General features: G+C 39.1%; 1 protein-coding gene across 2 annotated transcripts; it reads right to left on the reverse strand.

Annotated features, from left to right (window-relative positions):
* Nucleotides 1–19064, reverse strand: LOC129721051 (phospholipid-transporting ATPase ABCA1-like). Of its 2 annotated transcripts, none has more exons than XM_055673151.1 (9): nt 19019–19064; nt 18828–18926; nt 18405–18742; nt 17099–18339; nt 13949–15299; nt 13575–13884; nt 1198–2141; nt 382–1113; nt 1–327 (listed from the first exon to the last, which is right to left on the reverse strand). In XM_055673151.1, exons 3-9 carry the CDS (start codon nt 18668–18670, stop codon nt 150–152), a joined length of 5022 nt encoding a protein of 1673 aa, XP_055529126.1. In that variant the 5' UTR covers nt 18671–18742; nt 18828–18926; nt 19019–19064; the 3' UTR covers nt 1–149. The 2 variants fall into 2 exon arrangements, with proteins under 2 accessions (XP_055529126.1, XP_055529127.1); XM_055673152.1 differs by having other exon boundaries at nt 18828–18913; nt 19011–19064.

Below are 19064 nucleotides of genomic sequence, written 5' to 3' on the forward strand. Positions count from 1 at the left end.
TTGACAGTTTCAAATTTATTCGATTGCTTTAAAGTCCAAATAGTATAATTTTCCTATTCTAATTACCTTAATGATTAAATACTAGTTTTTTTATAAAATAAATACTATAAATCCTATTCTAGTGCTATTGCGTACAGTATTCGAGTTATTCAAACCTCACGCTGGAATTTGGTGAATGAGAGAAACACTTGTTCGAGACTAGTTTGGCCAATGGAGTAATCCTCCACATTGAGGGTACGTTTGCAGCCTTCCATTATGCCAAATATTTGCGACCATTTCAAATGTTGTGACCGAATGTAGTATGTCAGCAGGTCCTGGTATTCTTCCCTGTTTAAGAAACAATTATTTAAAAAAAGTGAATCATGAACATGTTTTACTCACTTTAATTCCGAGTCCGGAAACTGAGTGCTGATGAAATCTTTTATTCTCTGCAGGTCCGGAGCAACCGATTCTTCCGCTTCTCGGACTTTTTCGTTAGAATCAACCTTTGCTGCTTTGATAATCAGTACGAAGCCTTGTGAAAACTTGTTTTTCAAATGCTGAGTCGACCCGATGCACTTGAACTCCCCGTTCACCATAATGGCCAACCGCGTGCACAGTGCCTCGCATTCTTCCATACTGTGCGAAGTTAGCACGATTGTTTTCCCACTGTCTCGAACGCGGCAAACCCCGTTCCACAGATTCCGCTTCGCCCCGGGATCCATGCCCGAGGTGGGCTCATCCAAGTACACCACCGACGGATTTCCTAACAGGGCCAATGCCGTGCTCAACTTTCGCTTGTTGCCCCCACTGTAGGCTTTCACCTGCTTGTCCAGGTGTCTCGCGAAGCCGAACTCTCTTGCCAGAAAGTTGCTTATCTCAGGGATTTTATCTCCCGGCACCCCCCGCAACAACGAGAACAGCTTTAACGTTTCGCGTCCCGTGAGGTCATCTATCAGTGCATCAAACTGCGGACAGTAGCCGATGTGTTTGTGGACCTTTTTCAGGTGGCTCTTCAGGCTGTTACCCTTGATCCAAGCGTTACCAAAGGAAATCGTTTCGTCGCCCGATAGCATCTTGAACGTGGTGGTCTTTCCTGCTCCGTTTGCACCGAGCAGGCCGAAGCATTCGTAGCTGCAAAGAGGAGCGATCAAAAATAAGATACTTTCACACATTATTGCAACCTCTTAAAAATATAATTGTTCTTTGTGCACTAACCTTTTGATACCAACGCTCAGTTGGTTGACCGCCAGGAAGCGGTTATAATATTTGGTCATCTGGTGGGCTACCAGATTTGTTTCGCTTCTTTCGGTTTCCGTCATTCTTTCGACCCGTTGTTTCTCTGCTTGAACATCGGAGTCGATCTCATTGCAGTTAGTTTGCAGCTTATGCTGCCCCCGGTAGTACCATTCACGAGCTTTTTGTACCAGAACTTTTAAAACCTTGAAATCCAGCAAAAATAGCAGACCAAAATAAACCACCGTCATAACCAAACTGTAGTAGAGATGCCTTCCGATTCCGGGCCGATCCCATTGAAAGTAATGCAGATCTTCGTTGCAGATTGGTAACGGAGTTACACCCGGTGGTCGCTCCGATTCGCACATGTTAATCGTAACCGACATCCGGCTTAAGCTGACGATGGCGTCGCACAGTGCAAAGTGTGGGAATATTAGAAATACCGACGAAAGAGTTTCCGAAAGGTCAACTAGCTCAAACATGTCGGTCCCCAGGAGAAATACGAAAATAAACAGCGCCGTTCCTGTAACGATAAACGCGACACTAACACGTATGAAAGCTGCTGGTGGCACGGAATAGTACAGTGTCGTGATGTAGGCCAGCGGAAGTGCCGGGAGACCAATAAACAGAAATATGGAATACATTCGAAACAGCTCCGCTCCGGTGCTGAATCCCGGCTCCTGGAACACGGCGATAGTGGCAATGATGAACAGACACACGATCGTGTAGGTGAAGTAATCCCACAGGAAGCCGGTCAACCAGTAGAAGAAACGGTTCACTCCGCAGACCATCTGGAGCAGTTTGGCTTTGGTGACACGCTCGCGGATGTAGAATATTACGTAAAATCCCGACACGAATGACATTCCGAAGCCGGTGTTGTATGCTAACTGAAAACCAAGATTGTTGTGCGCTCGACTCATTTGGAGCTGTGAAAACAATTCAAAGAGAAATGGAGGTGTTATCATTTTGAAGATATGAAGCCTCGCGAACTTGTGAGGGTTTTGGGGGTTGAGCAATATATCTTATATTTATAAGATATACCATAGCATAGAAAATAAATAGGAAACTGTAAAAATCCCTGAATTGGGGTCACGACCCGTTATAATTTAACATGTCTAAAAAAAGAGTTAAAGAGTATTTTTTATCACGAGTTTTCCGATTACCAATTTAACCCCATTCCCCGGTACTTGATAATACCTGAAATAAGGTGTTTATGTGTATAAATGTATTGTAAATTTCTCTAGTGTTTTTTACGTTCTAATATTCTAATTTTATATTTATGAGAAATCTGTGACCGAAACTGTTCAGTTGTTTGATAAAATTACATTTTATGATTTTCATCATGTAAAGCATGATTTTTTTCTCCAGTTATACTGTGTTTAAAAATATAAGGATAAGTATAGTGTGACTCAATTGTTTGTTAATTAAAAAAATGTCGTTGCTAGATATGCCAACTAAATTAAAACAATAGTGAATTCCAAAAAAAAATATTTATGATTCTATTTTGGCTATAGATCCTACAAAAAAATGGATAAAGGAATGTACTGGAAATGATGCACAGATCTAATTTTGTTATAGTTTTTCTTAACAATGTAAAAGTTGTCGAAATGCATAAATAAAACTTCTATGAGTCAGAATTTAGATTATAGTTTACGCTTTCGGATAAAAAAAAATCAAAAAAAAAATATTGCATTATCTTTAAATACAACTTCTTGAGAACATTTCCACAAATATCCACAAAGATCTTAGCAATAGGGAGATGGCAAGTTTTGGAAGGACAACTGTCCGATATAAATGACGTTTTTTAGATCGGACAGTTGTCCTTCCAAAACTTTTCTTTGCGATGTTCAAGTTGGAGTCATTTTTTCAGAAAAACCATTGCGAGATGAACGCGTACAAAGTTTCAAGTTAAGCTTATGCGACCGTTACGAGGCACGCTTCAAATCGCGCCAACTTTCTCCCTATTGCTCAGATCTTTGTGGAAATTTGTGAAAATGTTCTCAAGAAGTTGTACTTAAAGATAATGCAATATTTTTTTTGGTTTTTTGAAAACTAAAAAGGTATATAACCCCTTAGAACTCAGTCAGTTTCCAACGGAATTCCTTGATTCTTACAGCAATCTATTGAAATTAGCAATCGATGAAATTAGCTATGCGTATACCAAAATGCGGAAAATTGCGATTTTGTGATGCTAACTATTTGTACTATTGAAAAAAACAAACTGCAGAGCTCTATTGAACGCATGATTCGAATAATCAGAACTGAAACAAGGCCTTCTTGATCAGCACAACCGACGATAAAGTGAATACATTTTAAAACCGATTTATTGTTGCTGTTGTTGTTTTACTCGCTCTAGTTAACAAAGGTACGCATACCGGAAGTTTAACTCTCAGTAGTCTCGTATAAAAGTTAGCATGCAGAAACTCATATTGTATAACCGATTACTGCAGCAGGAGGACGGTTAACTTCTACTGGAAACTGGCTCGACCCGCAGGCGGCAAAGCAACAGCTAATTTTGGCGCAGCATTATGGGACAATTTTATATAAGGGTCATTTCATACGAAGTGACCACGAAAAAGCACAAACTTGGACACGGCCATCACAGATTTTGCTCAAAGTTGGGAGAATCATTCATCTACTGTCACTTTGGAAAAATCCCAATTTTGGTGTCGATTGGAATACCCCCGCTCTGTGAGACCCCCCTGTTTATTGCAAAGTCACGCATTTTTTGTTCAAAATCTCTTTTTTCTTTTTCTTACAATTAATAGACGTAAGATGTCCGAAAAATACTGATAGATGGAGAAAATAAACCAAAAAATCCAGAAAAAATATAAGTTCTTACCGGAAGTGTTGCCAGATTATTTATTTTTGTGTTTGAAAACTAAATTTTCATTTTTCGGCAAATGCAGCCAGTTTTATTTTAAATTTGATAATTTCATCGTGCTTCTTGGAAAATTTCACATAAGAAACAACTATCATCCCGTGGTTATATGAGCCAATCTCGAGATATAACATTTTTAAGGAAGACGTTGTAAACTTTGTTATTATTTTTTTACAATTTATAGACGTAAGACACCCGGAAACAAGTGACAGGTGAATTTTGAAGAAAATAAACCAAGGAATCCAGAAACAATATTATTTTTGACCAGAAGTGTTGCCAGATGGATTATCTTTGGATTTTAAAACTAAATTTGCATTTTTCGGCAAATGCAGCTAATTTTATTTTAAATTTGCTGGTTTCAGCGTATTTCTTGGAAAATTTTACGTAAGAAACACTTATCACCCCGTGGTATTATGAGCCAATCTCGAGATATATCATTTTTACAAAGATAGTTTTGAATTTCATAATTAATTTTTCGTAAAAAGGTTATATCTCGAGATTGGCTCATATTACCACGGGGTGGTAAGTGCTTCGTATGTAAAATTTTCCGAGAAATTCGTTGGAACCTTTAAATTAAAAATAAATTAGCTGCATTGGCCGCAAAATGCAAATTCAATTTTAAAAAACAAAAATAATCTATCTGGCAACACTTCCGGTCGAAAACAATATTTTTTATGGATTCCTTGGTTTATTTTTCTTTAAATTCACCTGTCACTATTTTTCGGGTGTCTAACGTCTATAAATTATAAAATAAAATAATTACGAAATTTACAACTATTTTCGTAAAAATGTTATATCTCGAAATTGGCTTACATTACATCGGGATGATAGTTGCTTCTTACGTAAAATTTTCCAAGGAACATGATGAAATTATCAAATTTAAAATAAAAATGACTGCATAACTTGTCTGGCAACACTTCCAGTCAAAACTTATATTTTTTCTGGATTGACGTCTTACGTAAAATTTTCCAAGGAACATGATGAAATTATCAAATTTAAAATAAAAATGACTGCATAACTTGTCTGGCAACACTTCCAGTCAAAACTTATATTTTTTCTGGATTGACGTCTTACGTAAAATTTTCCAAGGAACATGATGAAATTATCAAATTTAAAATGAAAATGACTGCATAACTTGTCTGGCAACACTTCCAGTCAAAACTTATATTTTTTCTGGATTGCTTGGTTTGTTTTCTTCAAAAATCATCAGTATTTTTCGGACATCTTACGTCTAGGAAATGCAAGAAAAAGAAAAAAGAGATTTTTTTTGACAAAAATTGCGAGACTTTGAAATAAAGAGGGGGGTCCTACAGAGCGGGGGGGGGGGGGGGGTAGTCCAATCGACACCAAAATTGGGATTTTTCCAAAAAGACAGTAAATGGAAAATTTCCCCAACTTTGAGCAGCATCTGTGATGGTCGTGTCCAACTGGCATGTACACTTCGTATGGAATGACCCAGAGGCAAGCGGACAAAAATATTTTCATCTCTTCTTCTTGTGATAAAAAGAAAATTATACATGGACTTTGAATTCAACCCCTATCTCCCTTCCGGTGGCTGCCCTTCCATTTCTCATACGCTTTTCGATTATCTATAATGTGTAAGAAACTCGGACTCGATTATCCGGAGACTCGATTATCCGGGGGCTCGATTAACCGGGGCTCGATTATCCGGAGAAAATGGTTCGATTATCCGGAGTATTTTTTGTTTCTGTATTTCTATAACGTACTTTTGTCTTCCGGGTCATTGGGAAGTTCGGGGTAGATCATAATTGTAGCGGTAAAAGCCCCGTTCCGCTTAGGCAGTTCGTTTTTGGCAGCTTTCTCGTCGTTCCTTCAACCTCACTCAATGACCTCCAAAATCAAGGTATTATGGTTTTTTGTTTGCAGTAAGGACAACCGCTATTGGTTAACCGGTTTCGGAATTATAGTAGGAACATATTCCTGTAATATAATGGCCATGATTATTGCAGTACTTAGAACCACAAGCAGGCCTGTCTCGGTTCTGTTCCGGATACTCTCAGATTATTGAACCAAAACTCATCAAGCGAAATTAATAACGACTTGAAATCCGCAAAGTAGTCCATATCGAGCGTCTAGGTCGTTAGAGGTCGCTCAAGAAATGAAAAAAAAAACATGAGTGTTTGTTTTTACTTCGAGATAATCAATATAACATAATTTATTTTTACGTATATATGTATAACAAACGCCGACAAACAGTCTAAAGACAATCTATAATAAATTATGTACAAGGCACATGCCTTGTACATAATTTATTATAATAGAAAACTCACTGTTCTAGATGTTAGATATTAAAAATTTAAACAAAAAAAATATGGCTCGATTATCCGGAAGGTTCGATTATCCGGAGCGAAATGTTTTTCAAAACTCCGGATAATCGAGTCTGACCTGTATGTCAAGTTCGATAAATATCGATCAAGGCGTTCCAGAGATATGGTAAAATATGTTGGAGTGTTAAGAAAATCGATGTTGCAAACCTCAAGGTACTCAACCCTAAAATGAAAGATAATGTTATTAATAGTATCTTTGTATAACAGTTCAAACGTGATTTATGAAAAAACGACATTTTTAAAATAAAAAAACACTTTTTTGCACTTTCTGCAATTCTATTCGATTCCTATTTTAGCTATACAGGGTTATTTTTGAGTATTTTACATGGCATAGCTCAGCATCGTGCTCAGTCATTTGACTACCCGCCAAAGTACATTAAAAATTGAAAAAGAACCGAAACTTTAACTGCAATGCGGGATTTTTGACGAAAATTTTGAAAATGTTCCAAATTTTTTGGTCGTAGGTGGCCGCAACAAAACTCTTTAGAATTTTTTAGTAGATACCTAAACTTTGAAAATTAACAAGGAACCAGCGCGAGTTCCTGGAAGTAAAAAGATGCCACCCAACAAAGTTTTTTTATCTCATTTCTTCTTTCTGTAACGCTTCATCTTCATTTTACCACCCATAAAACCACATAGCCACACTTTTTCTGAAAGCCTAATCAATCACTTTTATAGGAATATAATTTTTCGATTTTTGTCTGAAATCCTAGAGTGCGCAGCGCTTTTCTTTTTTTTTGTATTGTGTTTCTGCTGCTCGCAAAAAACTAACACACTTGCTGCCTACACCACAGCTGAGCGAAACAAGAGTGGTGAACCACTTTAGGTAGAATACACAGAAGTACGGTAGAATAGAAGATGAATAGAAGAAGTAGGTAGAATACACAGAAGTAAGTCTCTTCATTTGATAATGCTTTAAAGACACACACTAGCAGCACTGCCGATACTCTGTTGTGTAGTTATTGAGCGTGATGACCTTTCGTATGAGATAGCTCACACCAGTTTATTATCTCCCTGGAGAGATGTTTCAGATTCCACCGCGGTGTTTTTTGCAAGCTCCTCAGATACGCACGATTCGCTGCTCTCTTCAAGCAAATGCGTTGCTTTGCTCACCAGTGTGAGAGCAGTTGAAGAGCAATAGAAGATAATTTCGTACATGGTAGTGTTTCTCTGAGGATGGCAATCTAAAATCAACGCTTCTCTTCGAAGTAACCAATCAATAAACCAAAAAGAAATTTTTAAAAGGGTCTTTAGTGATAATCTTCTTTCAAATTTCTTTTTTGTAACCGTGTAACCCTAATCGAATATAATCCCAAACCTATTTTAAAAAATATTTTAATAGAAGACAGACTGTTAATCTTGCGGTTATGTCTCATAAACATCCTCTTCAACTTTTTAGTGTATGTTTTTGTTGGTAGGACAAAACAACTTTGCCTAAGAGAGGCTCTACAACTTTGCCAAAGACATCACTGATTCTAAAAAGATTTGTAATCTTCGATACTTTCTCTACCTGAGCTTTTCTCAAAGACTAGGAAACGCGAATGTTCTACCAGAAACTCAAGGCATCTCGCCGAGGCTTTGTACCGCGAGCCAAAATGTGCCGGGATGTGGAAGTATTCTGACGGACGATCGTGAGGTGACTGAAAGGTGGAGGAAGCACTTAGACGAGCACCTAAATGGCGCCCAGGCAGAGAAAGCGATCCCGTGGGTGCGACAAATGTAGAAGACGTGCCAGCCCTAACTATAGGCGAAGTTAAGGATGTCATCAGGTAGCTGAGAAACAATAAATCGACTGGGAATAATGGCCTCAGAGCAAAACTCAAAAGGATGGGCCCGGAAAAGCTGGCTACTTGTTTGCACTGGGTAATTACAAGAATGTGGAATACAGAACAGGTCCGGAGGAGTGGAAGGATGTGGTTATCTGCCCTATCTGTAAGAAAGGCGACAAGTTGGACTGTGGAAACTATCGTGCGATCATCGTCTTAAATGCCGTCTACCAACAGATTTGTGGAAAGTTATCAGGCCGGCTTCGTGGAAGGACGGTCTACGACGGACCAAGTCTTTACCATACGGCAGATCCACCAGAAATGCCGTGAATACAGAACCCCCTCGCATCCCACCTATTCATCGAGTCCAAAGCCGCTTATGATACTATCGACCGAAAAGAGAAGGTCATGGACAAAAACAGTTTTTCGGGGGAGATGAGAGACTGATAAAGGCTACGATGGGTGGGACGCAGTGCTGTGTGTGGATTGTCGGATCCATTTGAATACCGCAGGGGGCTTCGACAGGGTAATTGTCTCCTGCCTGCCATTCAACATTGCACTACAGGGTACAATGAATCGAGCGGACATCAATACGCGACATTCAACAAATCCAGTCAATTCGTTTGATGATGACATGGACATTGTCAGCAAAACAACTGCGGCGGCGGCAGAACAGTACGCCAGACTAAAACGGTAAGCAACGAGGATTGGGTTGCAGGTAAATACGTCTAAAACCAAGTTATGCTAGCCGGTGAAACCAAAGCCGACCGACAACGACGTCACGATCAACCAACGCGATGAGTTCGAAATAGTCGATGAATTTGTCTATCTTGGTTCACTGGTAACTGAAGACAATGATATCAGCTCCACAAGGAATTGCGATCTAACTGACTAAGTCTCCGTACGAATTTTAGCCTGTATAAAACGCTCATAAGTCCAGTTGTCGGGCATTCAATGTGGACAATTCTCGAAGAGGACCTGCGAGTGCTCGGAGTTTGCGAACGACGAAATGCCAAACAAATAATACGTTGCATGTTTTGTTATAATTTTGGCAAGTTTAATTCCTACCATCTCATTTTGATCGGTTAGGGTTTTTGAAAGTTTTTGAAAGTCTCTTGACAAAAGATGTTCGATGGAAAATGTAAACCGTCTGAGTTTATCTTTCATCAGAGTACTTTGAAATTAAATTATTATGATAACGTTGGTTTCGTGGAACACTGGTAAAACACAAAATTTCTTCAATCAAAGAAATAGTTATCGGTTTCCGTTATACTCTACTAAATTCTTTGGAAATAAATATTGAAATTCAGTCCGCAAATATATATTTCGACTGTGACGTACAGTCTTCCTCAGTGCTTATGTGGACTGGTAAAGAGCAAAGCGTAAATCCTGTTTTTTTATTTGTAGTAGGTAAAAATGAAAATTTAGCACCCTTAATTGGAGTTAGGTAGGGAATTATGCGGTCGATTGTTTACCGTACCATGTCTGGGGTTTTTGGGAAGCAGATTGAATAGCCATGAGGGGTGATTACCTGCGTCTTTATTGAGAAGCGTGCATGAGTGTTGTTTATAAATTTCTAAACTTTCAGCTACGTCTAATTTCCATAAATTATTAACGGGGCGGAGGAGGTGAATGTTATCCGAAGTTAGTGGATGTTTCTCGTTAAAAATATGTTCAGCCACTTTTGATTTGAAATGGTGTGGTGGGGCATTTGTTGAAACTTTACTTGCTTTGGTCACTTCTGCGAAATGTTCTTTGAAACGTATCCCTAGGTTACGTTTAGTTTGTCCAATGTAAACCATGTCACAGTGACTGCATGCAATTTTATAAATTCCAGCTTTGTTCAGGGTATCAATAGGGTCTTTGGTAGACCCTAATTTTGTTTTGAGTTGGGTATTTCTACTAGTGTAGACAATATCCATCCCAAATTTTCTAAATTTTGAACGAAGTGGGCGTGTCAAGTTAACGTCATATTCAACGGCTACCCTTTTCAGATCTTCTGTTATTGGGGTGAGTGTTGTAAAAGATTTCCGAATTTGAGCACGCTTCTTTTTATGGACAATGGCTTGAATGATACTTTCATTGTAGCCATTAAGTTTAGCAATTTCGAAAATATATCCCAGTTCCTTTTGCTTGGCTACTTCACTTAGAGGTAAAGTTTCCATGCGGTGGATCATATGATGAAAGGATGCCATTTTATGCTGGAAGGGATGGTTTGAAGTGTTAGGTATTACCCGTTTTGTATTCGTGGGTTTCCGATAAATTTCAAATTCCAAGTCCGTAGACTTTCTGACAACAACGACGTCCAAGAAAGGGAGTCTGTTGTTAAGTTCTTCTTCAATTGTGAAGTTTATATTTTTATGGGTATTATTAAGGGATATGAAAAAAGTTTCAAGATCCGCCCTTTTCAAAATACAAAAAATATCATCCACATACCTCCACCATCGAATCGGTAAGATGTTCCTCTTCTCTAATGTACTTTCTATATTTGCCATGAAGAGCTCACATAGAAAGGGAGAAAGAGGATTCCCCATTGGTGCCCCTTTAGTCTGTTTGTAAAATTTACCACGAAATGTGAAGTAGTTTTCTTTCATGCAAAGGCGTGAAAGTTTCAACAAACTGTCAACTTTCTTTTTCCAAGTATTATCAAAATATTGGGAAAGAAGCCAGTCCTCTAAAAGGTTTAAGGTTTCATTCACTGAAACGCTAGGAAATAAGGCCGTAACGTCAAATGAAACCATTATCTCATCAGATTGGATGTTACCCGAGGATCTTAAATTTTCAACGAAATCTCCGGTGCTCTTTACTGATCGACTTGGAAATTTATGGGGCATGGCTTGAAATTCTTTTACCAGCCATTTAGCCAATTTGTCTGTGGGAGCCCCTACCGCTGAGATAATTTCTCTCATTTCATTTCCAGGTTTGTGAATTTTGGGGAGACCCTTTATTCTTGGAAGAACTGGATTTGAAACACGAAGATTTTGTAACGCACTACCCCAAACGGGTTTGCATTCTTTTATTGTATTTTCTACACGTTTTACCATATCAGCAAGAGGATTGAGTCGCAGTTGAGAATTATCTCAGCGGTAGGGGCTCCCACAGAAAAATTGGCTAAATGGCTGGTAAAAGAATTTCAAGCCATGCCCCATAAATTTCCAAGTCGATCAGTAAAGAGCACCGGAGATTTCGTTGAAAATTTAGGATCCTCGGGTAACATCCAATCTGATGAGATAATGGTTTCATTTGACGTTACGGCCTTATTTCCTAGCGTTCCAGTGAATGAAACCTTAAACCTTTTAGAGGACTGGCTTCTTTCCCAATATTTTGATAATACTTGGAAAAAGAAAGTTGACAGTTTGTTGAAACTTTCACGCCTTTACATAAAAGAAAACTACTTCACATTTCGTGGTAAATTTTACAAACAGACTAAAGGGGCACCAATGGGGAATCCTCTTTCTCCCTTTCTATGTGAGCTCTTCATGGCAAATATAGAAAGTACATTAGAGAAGAGGAACATCTTACCGATTCGATGGTGGAGGTATGTGGATGAAATTTTTTGTATTTTGAAAAGGGCGGATCTTGGAACTTTTTTCATATCCCTTGATAATACCCATAAAAATATAAACTTCACAATTGAAAAAGAACTTAACAACAGACTCCCTTTCTTGGACGTCGTTGTTGTCAGAAAGTCTACGGACTTGGAATTTGAAATTTATCGGAAACCCACGAATACAAAACGGGTAATACCTAACACTTCAAACCATCCCTTCCAGCATAAAATGGCATTCTTCCATCATATGATCCACCGCATGGAAACTTTACCTCTAAGTGAAGTAGCCAAGCAAAAGGAACTGGAATATATTTTCGAAATTGCTAAACTTAATGGCTACAATGAAAGTATCATTCAAGCCATTGTCCATAAAAAGAAGCGTGCTCAAATTCGGAAATCTTTTACAACACTCACCCCAATAACAGAAGATCTGAAAAGGGTAGCCGTTGAATATGACGTTAACTTGACACGCCCACTTCGTTCAAAATTTAGAAAATTTGGGATGGATATTGTCTACACTAGTAGAAATACCCAACTCAAAACAAAATTAGGGTCTACCAAAGACCCTATTGATACCCTGAACAAAGCTGGAATTTATAAAATTGCATGCAGTCACTGTGACATGGTTTACATTGGACAAACTAAACGTAACCTAGGGATACGTTTCAAAGAACATTTCGCAGAAGTGACCAAAGCAAGTAAAGTTTCAACAAATGCCCCACCACACCATTTCAAATCAAAAGTGGCTGAACATATTTTTAACGAGAAACATCCACTAACTTCGAATAACATTCACCTCCTCGGCCCCGTTAATAATTTATGGAAATTAGACGTAGCTGAAAGTTTAGAAATTTATAAACAACACTCATGCACGCTTCTCAATAAAGACGCAGGTAATCACCCCTCATGGCTATTCAATCTGCTTCCCAAAAACCCCAGACATGGTACGGTAAACAATCGACCGCATAATTCCCTACCTAACTCCAATTAAGGGTGCTAAATTTTCAATTTTACATACTACAAATAAAAGAACAGGATTTACGCTTTGCTCTTTACCAGTCCACATAAGCACTGAGGAAGACTGTACGTCACAGTCGAAATATATATTTGCGGACTGAATTTCAATATTTATTTCCAAAAAATTTAGTAGAGTATAACGGAAACCGATAACTATTTCTTTGATTGATCTCAATCACTCTGCTAAGACGCTCGTTATAGATTTTCTAGATTTTACAAAATTTCTTGTTTCCAGAAAAACGTATTTGAGAATTAACGTTTGTTTTGAAAAAGGGGTTGGTTGAAGTCATCAGGGCGTTAGAACATTGAGTTAGATATTAAGCCATTGAGAATAAAATGGAAGAATAAATACACAGGGTTCAACATTCAAAATATTAAAAAATAAAAATTTTGCTGCATTCATTCAAAATTGTTGAAAATTGTGTAACGGACAAGAAGCTAAAACTAAAAGGATCTGTAAAATCTACATTATAGATGTTCTAGGTCGCTAGCGATGAATATTATAGTTATGGACAGTTTGCCAACACTCTACCCTACACTCCAACCCTAACCTGCAAAATACCCAGAGGAACCACGATCGTAGATTTACAAATGTGTCGACAATGTGATAATGAGTGTCGATAATATGAACTATTGATCTTTCGAACAAAAATTCCTAGCAGTTGCTTTCTGTGGAAGGTTTTTTAGCAGTCTTACGCAATCATCAGTTTTACAGTCCCTCTTGACTCAAATTATTCTTTTATCTATCAAACTCGATTCAAAATATTAGTACAGCTGTGTCTGCACATATTACTCACCCTGGTTTCGTCAGTGTAGGGAAGCGGATGGTTCGTTACGTCTATGCGGAAGATATTCGCTTGGGTGAAAGTGCGCAACAGCGCATTGTGCATGACACTCAGTGAGATCGCCGGAGAGTGCAGGGCTTCATTGTTGAACCAAGCGGTACAATTTTCATCAAGGATGGTAGCACCAATGACAAAGTGTCTGTTGACCTCGATTAGGTCGCGCTCAGCGTGGTTCAGGAAGACTCTGACAATGTAATCGTACACCAGGTCGACAATCAGACCTTGCGTGAATTCGAAGTGGTACAAGAAGCTGCTAAGAATGCTGCAAATATAACCGAGAATGTAGCATTAAAACTTTTAAGAACTTCCGAGTAGGTAAAACTTACTTTTGTGACAGTTCACTTCCACCGTCGGGATCTGTTTGAACGACAGTTACCGATGGATTATGGCTCATAATGGACAACAACCGTGAGGGCATATCTCTGGAGCCGACCCAGGCACGTACAACGGCGATTGTTACTGCGACGAAGAGCATGGGAATTACGATTTGAATGATAAACAGGAACCAATTCCGATATGTTTGATACACTTTTTTCAAAAACAGCGCCTTCATTTGACAAACAAATAGTTGAAATCCTTCGAGGAGGTTGTAGTCTTGAATACTTGAGTTCGACTCGAGATCGGTAGAGGCGGTAGCAATGCTACTTACACTTTCAGCGTCACTGAGGGTTACCGAGTCGGATCCGACTTTCATAAAAACTTCCTCCAGTGTTGTGAGAGATATTCCAAAGTCTAAGATGTTTAGACGTTTTACATTGCTTTCCAAGTCTTCCAGCATTGGTTGGAAGTGCGTGGAATTTTCTTCCTCCAACAGATACGATAGTTCTGTCCCAATGCTAGACTCAACTATCAGACCCGGAATGTATTTACGTAGAAGTTCCGTTACCTCACCTACGTCACATTCTTGCGACTTAACACAAATCAACCGATAACCTACACCGAACCTCTTTTTTAGGAAGAATGACGATCCGACGGCTCTGAGCTTGCCATCTGCCATTATGGCTATTCGATCTCCGAGCATGTCTGCCTCGTCCATGAAATGCGTAGACAATATCATGGTACGGCGACTTTTCTCCGCGATCAACAAATCCCACAGCGCACGCCGAGCTGCCGGATCCATACCGGAGGTGGGTTCGTCACACAGAACCACCTTCGAACCTGCACACAACGCGATACCCACGCACAACTTCCTCTTCATACCTCCAGACAAACTGGAAGCTCTCACGTCGGTTTTGTCCACTAATTCCAAGCATTTTATGTACCTATCTATCTCACTCTGCACTTGAATTTTCGACAATCCTTTTAGTCTACCGTAAAAATACAGATGCTCTTTAACGGTCAACCTGTCGAACAGGATGTTGTGCTGCGGGCAGTAACCCAACGAATTCCTTATCCTTTTCATGTCATACCGGATGTCGTGGCCCCACACGATCGCAGTTCCGGACGATGGTCGTATCATGCCTGTCAGCATTGACATGGTAGTGGTCTTGCCGGCACCGTTATGTCCTAGCAGTGCCGTTATTTGACCTTCGAACATGTTGAAACTTAAACCCTCGACGGCTACCTTTTTGTTGGAATACACCTTGCGGAGTCCTCTTATTTCGATGCGAGCGGCGCGACCTTTCGGTTCCGGTTCGATGTTGCCATTCGGTGGAAGAGGGTCGCTGTTTGCTGATTCTAGAATGAGGTTTGGGATGCAAATTAGCTTTCTTCTAATTGCATGAAATTTGTATTTGTATATTACGGTTATTCTCATCTTCTTTAAAAAATTTTAGTGTTATCTGCTTTTCTAGCAAGACTGTCAGATTTCGGCCTCGACTAAGGCAAAAAAGTAACGGATCGCGCAATTGGATGACAGTTTCTTCAATTCTTTTTAAAACAAATTCGACATAACATATTGAAGCGCCGATAAAAACAAAAGACATCCTCAGTATTTCCTATCTTGGATATCTGATAAAGTCCAAATATCTTATTTGCTATTGGTTTGGATGATAACGCGTAGCAGTGATAGCACATAATGCGTAGATTATATTCGATGCATCCTCAAAATCTATGCACGTTGTTAATTGAATTTAATAGGGTAGATGAGCCAGTAATAGTGGGTGTACCAGTAATGGTGGTATACCAGCATTTAGCGTTATTAAGACATTTTCCGGGATAATAATATATTATCAGATAATTTTTATTGATTCTGTGGAAATATGTCTACGATTTGGTAAACTATATTGGTTTGAAATCTTATTTAGACACTTTGTATTTATTAATTCATTCAAGAGTGAAAAAAATAGCAAGTTTCTTATAAAATTTGTAACGCAACAGTAAAATTTCGTAGCTTGAAATATCAATGTAAACACGATTTCTGTGGCAACAGTCTTCGCAGAACTGTTCTTAACTATTTTTGTTACCATAATCAATCGAAAAAATCACAAATTATCATCAAAATACTGAATAAATTGAAACTCCACTATAGGCACAATTTAAGTACTCCTGTTCCAGTAATAGTGGTAGTGCTACAGCTAACATTTGAGGTTCGGTTTTAACTCAGCAGATATAAACAAAATGCGGTGCGCGAACTACTTTCGTGTGTAAATCTGACTCTGGTTCACACAATACAGTCCAGTTACCGTTATTCTTACATTTTGATATTATAGGTAAGTTTTTATTTCACCTTACACCAGTGGTAGTTACCGCCGAAACGCAAGGATATATAACAGAGAACAGCAGAAAGTTGATGAGATGCAGAAGGATAAACTTGAGCTTCTGCAAGCTTCAAAGCTTTCCAAGCGCTAATGTGATACAGTACAATGATTATTTACTGCTGATTTTCTCTGGTTTGGACTATTTAAACAATTGTTACATGACCTGTTTGTTTTTCTTTTATATTTTCATTATAACAATCGAATTTTTTTATTCTCACAAGCGCTCGTAAAGTGTCCCTTGATTTGAAGAACAAAATTGAGCAGACACAAAGATCAAAAGTAGAGTGGGGTAAAACTACCGGAAAAGATCCTTCTAGCATTGCGAAGCATCATCTGGAGCAAAAGAAGTCACAACTTTTTCACCAATTAATTCAAAACGAATAATTATCACAGCTCTGCTAGACGATTGCCCACGGTGGAAGAAGAGGTATGGAATGCTACATTAGAGCATAAAAACAACTAAATCGTAATTCATTGGCTGCAGCTTATGAAAAAATCAACTACCACCATTACTGGCACAGTTTCCACTATTATAGGAACATTGCCTCCAAAACTGGAACATGTGATTGGTGTACAATTATTCATTTTTTCATACTAAATTTGTTATAAAAATATACAAACTGTAGTTGTACGTGACAGCTTATGATATTTTCTATCACACCTGAGAAAAATGGGTTTGATATATCCGATATGAATATTGATATTCTCGTTTTCAAAAAACACTCCATTACTGGATCATCTACCCTACATGACAATGTTTTACAAAGTATACCCTACCTTTCGGTGGAATGTCCCCGCACCAATATCGCCGACTGAACGGAAAGTACCACGGTTCTGCTAGCCCGAAATCACCCGGAAATACCTTTTCAACGTAGAGGGCTATCAGCATATAGATAACGGAGTTTGCTAGCAGCATAAGCATTATCGATCCTAGATTTATATTGTCTATTTCACTGTCGTGAAATAAACTGGACCACTGCATACCGACCATAAGACCTTCATAAACCGCAATCAGTCGAAGGCCGAACCCTATACCAGAGTTCAGAAGCAGAGATGCTGCCAACTTATCCGCTGCAGTCAACCGGCTGTAGTCTTGATCCATCACTGTGTACGGTGCAAATGCCAAGAACCAAATGACGGCTGCCACCGCTCCTCCAGAGTTCGCTTTGGAGAAAAATGTGCTCAACATAAACGAGAACGTGATGATGGCGATGCCGTAGATGAAGAAGAACAACCATATCACACCCCAGTCCGAGTGGGTTAGAACGGAAACATTTGGTGTTCTGTACCATGGCACTTTGAGAAACAAAACCACTATTGACACAGAAATTGTTACAAAAAGTAAACACTTCACAAACCACGAACTCCATAGAATCCAGTTTTTCAGTCCCATGATCTTCATTGCTTCTTTGATTTGCTTTTCTTTTTCAAACAGAACAGATTTCACGATACTGATACACGGGTAGATGAATGCCAGCATCACCGATATTGGTAAGAACGTTGTTAAGCTGGACGGGAAGTTATCCTCCAGAAACGGTGGATACGGAAACCGTTGCACAACAACATCAGGAACCACTTCATCTTGTAGATCTCTAACTATTTCCAAATACGCTTGAAAAATGAAATGCTGTATGCTGAGAAATCCTTCTCGAAAATATCCGGGACTCGGCCCTCCATCGTCGTACCGGTAGAACCGTGCACCACCGTCCGGCCTGGAGGCGAAGCGTGAATTCGTTCTCCACGTATGCATAATCCCGAATTGTGCCCGAAGTTCGCCAGGGAAACGCAGGGTGTAGTTCAGGACTATGGGTAACGTGGTAAGTTTACGATAGCGGTCATCAAATTGTACCCCGACGAAGGCATTTGAAGCCATTAGGTAGTACTCCAGCTCTTGCCAATTCGGTAGACCTTTCACTTCCATCTCCGTCCGGTTACCTACCGGTTTCATCAACTCGTACAAAAAATCGGTATCAGGCGAGAAGGCAATGATCGGTGCAAATGGAACCGCCAAGTTATCCCTATGAATCATCGAGAAGACGATTAGTGGGGAAAATATTTCGCAATCGGTGTTACAGTAACTTACTTTATTCCGGTAAAATTGGTTATATCTAACGGTTCGTAGATCGATTCATAATTGTTAGTTTGTACTTCGGTTAAACTCCGTAGTCCGACTAGGAGCAGCATGAAAAACGGTGGGATGAGAATCTCTACCAAGGTCGCTAGTTTACTTCGCCAGTGAAGCAGAAAATTTTTCCACAAAAGGAGAGAAAATTTTGCCCCATCCGATGTTCCTTCCGCTTGCGGTAGAACGTTAGAGCTGGCCACCCCCTGAGCGGTGATAGCTACCATCCTCAGGCACACCTACCTTAATATCTAATATCACGAAAATCGCAGAAATAGCTAAGGTTCGGTCGAGTTAACCTTAACGGAAATAAAAATACGATCTCCATTATCTTCATTCATTATCTTTGTTTTGAAGATAAGGTTCGATAAACTGTCTACTAACCGTTGGTACTTAGCTGTTAGTTCACACAATGTTTCGTAAAATAACATCGAACTGCATATTTTTCCAACTTTTTCTCGAGAATTGAACTTGATTGAAAAACTTTTAAATTGAACCTGTTCAAACACTTTTAATCTTTTTTTCTGAAAGAAAAAAAGGTAAAAGAAGAAAAAACAGCTTTCACACGTGTGTACTTCCTAACTCGAGCAAATAAAGTGCAGCGTCTGTGCCCAGCGCGAT

Source organism: Wyeomyia smithii, chromosome 2 (genome assembly GCF_029784165.1).
Source record: "Wyeomyia smithii strain HCP4-BCI-WySm-NY-G18 chromosome 2, ASM2978416v1, whole genome shotgun sequence".
NCBI classification, from domain to species: Eukaryota; Metazoa; Arthropoda; class Insecta; order Diptera; family Culicidae; genus Wyeomyia; species Wyeomyia smithii.

Bases quoted from the DNA above. Each gene is read 5' to 3' on its own strand.
- LOC129721051 (XM_055673151.1), bottom strand. From the start codon at position 18,670: ATGGTAGCTATCACCGCTCAGGGGGTGGCCAGCTCTAACGTTCTACCG. The intron at 18,340-18,404 runs GTAAGTTACTGT...GATGATTCATAG, and splicing joins ACCAATTTTACCGGAATAAA to GGATAACTTGGCGGTTCCAT. The intron at 15,300-17,098 runs GTAGGGTATACT...ACCTCATTCTAG, and splicing joins CGGGGACATTCCACCGAAAG to AATCAGCAAACAGCGACCCT.